General features: G+C 62.9%; 1 protein-coding gene across 1 annotated transcript in view; it reads left to right on the top strand.

Annotated features, from left to right (window-relative positions):
- LOC103905999 (kallikrein-8) overlaps positions 1 to 1812 on the top strand; it is a 10633-nt gene extending 8821 nt beyond the window's left edge. The window contains exons 4-7 of the mRNA XM_019474201.1: positions 107 to 254; positions 622 to 875; positions 1224 to 1360; positions 1660 to 1812. Coding sequence (XP_019329746.1) covers positions 107 to 254; positions 622 to 875; positions 1224 to 1360; positions 1660 to 1812 — 692 coding nt within the window. The remainder of the gene's footprint in view (positions 1 to 106; positions 255 to 621; positions 876 to 1223; positions 1361 to 1659) is intronic.
- Positions 1813 to 2223: the final 411 nt, after the last annotated feature.

Raw genomic sequence — 2223 nt, 5'->3', positions numbered from 1 at the left:
CCAGAGGCCAGAGGGTCCCAGCCTACCCATGTCCCTGCGGCGGGTGACATCAGCGAGGGTTCCAGACCATCTGTGTCCCCTGTGCCATGTCCCTTTGTCCCCACAGCCTCGAGGAATGTCCTGTGGGTGATTGAGGGGACCTCCTGCGACCTGCCCTGGCAGGCTGCCCTCTTCAAAGGCGAGAAGTTCATCTGCGGGGGGACGCTGGTGGACAAGAACTGGGTGCTGACGGCCGCCCACTGCCACGTCCCGGGGTAGGAGGCCGTGGGGGCAGCGGTGCCCGGCGGGTTTGGTGTCGATGGGCTGAGGCCAACCAGGAATTGGTCCAGGTGGCACCGGCGGTCCTGCTTTCCAGCCAAGCAGGTTGGGAGGGTTGATGGCATCTCAGTGGGCTTCACTCTGCCCCTTTTCTGCCTGCGTATAACCTAAACTCTGCCCTTTTTTTGGGAAGCCGTAACCTTAATTCTGCCCTTTTTGGCTTTTGCTGCTTCTGCCCTTATCACCACCCACTGGGACCACGGCTCTGACTCTGCCCCTGCTTTGTGTGGGTCCCCGTGGCCCCCTGCGTCCAACGTGGACCCCCCCTGACACCACCAACCCTGATGCCTTTGGCTTCATCAGCTTCATCAGCGTGCGGCTGGGGGGCCAGAGCCAGAAGGACTCAGGTGGCACCGAGCAGTGGCGGCTCTCGGCCAAGGTCTTCAAGTACCCGCGCTACAATGAGACCAACAAGGACGGCGACCTGATGCTCATCAAGTTCCTCCTGCCTGTCCACGTCAACAAGCAGGTGAAGCCGCTGCCACTGGCCTCCCACTGCCCCGTGCCCGGCAAGACCTGCCAGATCTCAGGCTGGGGGTCCACCACCAGCCCTGAAGGTACGAAGTGGGTCACCTGGGGACCCAGACATCTGGGGTGCACTGATAACCCCTAGATGTGTGTCCCCTCCCCTGGGACCCAGGTGTCCGGGCTCCCCCAAAGTCCCCCTCCCAGTCCCGTTGGTCCCACTCTAACCCTCAGGCACCCTTGACCCCTGAGGGAACCCAGGCGTCCGGGTGACCTGGTCAGGACACCGGGAAGCCTTGGAGCTCCTGCTCGGTGCCAACAAGAAGAAGAGGGGAGATGAGCTCCAGGGCAAAGAGGACAAGAGGTCCAAGCTGGGTCCGGGCTGGACCGGCACTTGGTGCGTCCCCCCCGAGTGACCTCATGCTCTCCATCACCTGCAGTCACCTTCCCTGAGGACCTCCACTGCGCCAAGGTCACCATCGTCTCGGAAGAGCAGTGCCGGCTCATCTACCCCAGCTCCATCACCACCAACATGGTGTGCGCGGGCGAGTCGCGCAGTCGGGCTGACTCCTGCCAGGTGGGTGCAGGGTCCGGCTGTTCGGGGACCCCTGGATGAGGTCCCATGAGGGAAGGTTTTTGGCTGAGAACGGGCACAATTCGGTGCAGCCGGCAGCACCTAGAGGGGATTTGGGTATGCAGGGTGGGAGGTGCGACGGTGTCACTCGGGGTGGGGGGGAGAGGAGAGCATGTCCTTGGTGGGATTTTGTGGGTGGAGATGCCAGGCCAGCCCTGAAAGGGCCCCAGATTTGGGGTGATTCTTTGGGGTGGGCCATGAGTCCCAGAACCCCCCACACGCCACCCCTCTTGCCTCATCAGGGTGACTCCGGGGGACCCCTCATGTGTGACGGGCGGCTCCAGGGTATCGTCTCTTGGGGCCCGGGCATCTGCGGGGACCCCAAGAAACCCGGCGTCTACGTCAACCTCTGCAAATACACCCAGTGGCTCCAGGACACCATGAGAAGGAACTGAGCCCCCCCTCCCCAGTCCATCCCCAGCCCCAACGGCCACGGGATGGACCCCACGGCTCCTCCTCCCTGATGAAGGTCCCCAGAGCCGGCCGGTCCGAGCACTGGGGCGCATGCCCTGGGGATAGGGGGGCAGGGGTTGACCACGGGGCCCTGTTGCGATGTCAATGAATAAAGGTTTTTGACGTGGCTTTTCACCATGTCTTTAACGGGTGGAGCACAGCTCTGGGAGGTCAAGGTGCCCTGAGTTGCCCCAGATCTCAGAGGGGCAGGAGAAGACCCAGCTCACCATCTTCGGCGTAGACCTGTTGGCCTTGTCATGGGGTTGACCTGTTGACTCCACCATGGGAGTTGCCCTGGCCATGGGGTAGACCCGTTGACCCTGCTACAGGTAGACCTGTCGACCCCACCGCGG

The sequence above is a fragment of the Aptenodytes forsteri genome, unplaced genomic scaffold, assembly GCF_000699145.1.
Source record: "Aptenodytes forsteri isolate BGI_AS27 unplaced genomic scaffold, ASM69914v1 Scaffold621, whole genome shotgun sequence".
Lineage (NCBI taxonomy): Eukaryota > Metazoa > Chordata > Aves > Sphenisciformes > Spheniscidae > Aptenodytes > Aptenodytes forsteri.
Note: the sequence above shows the minus strand (reverse complement) of the source record. Positions and strands in the feature narration are given on the sequence as shown.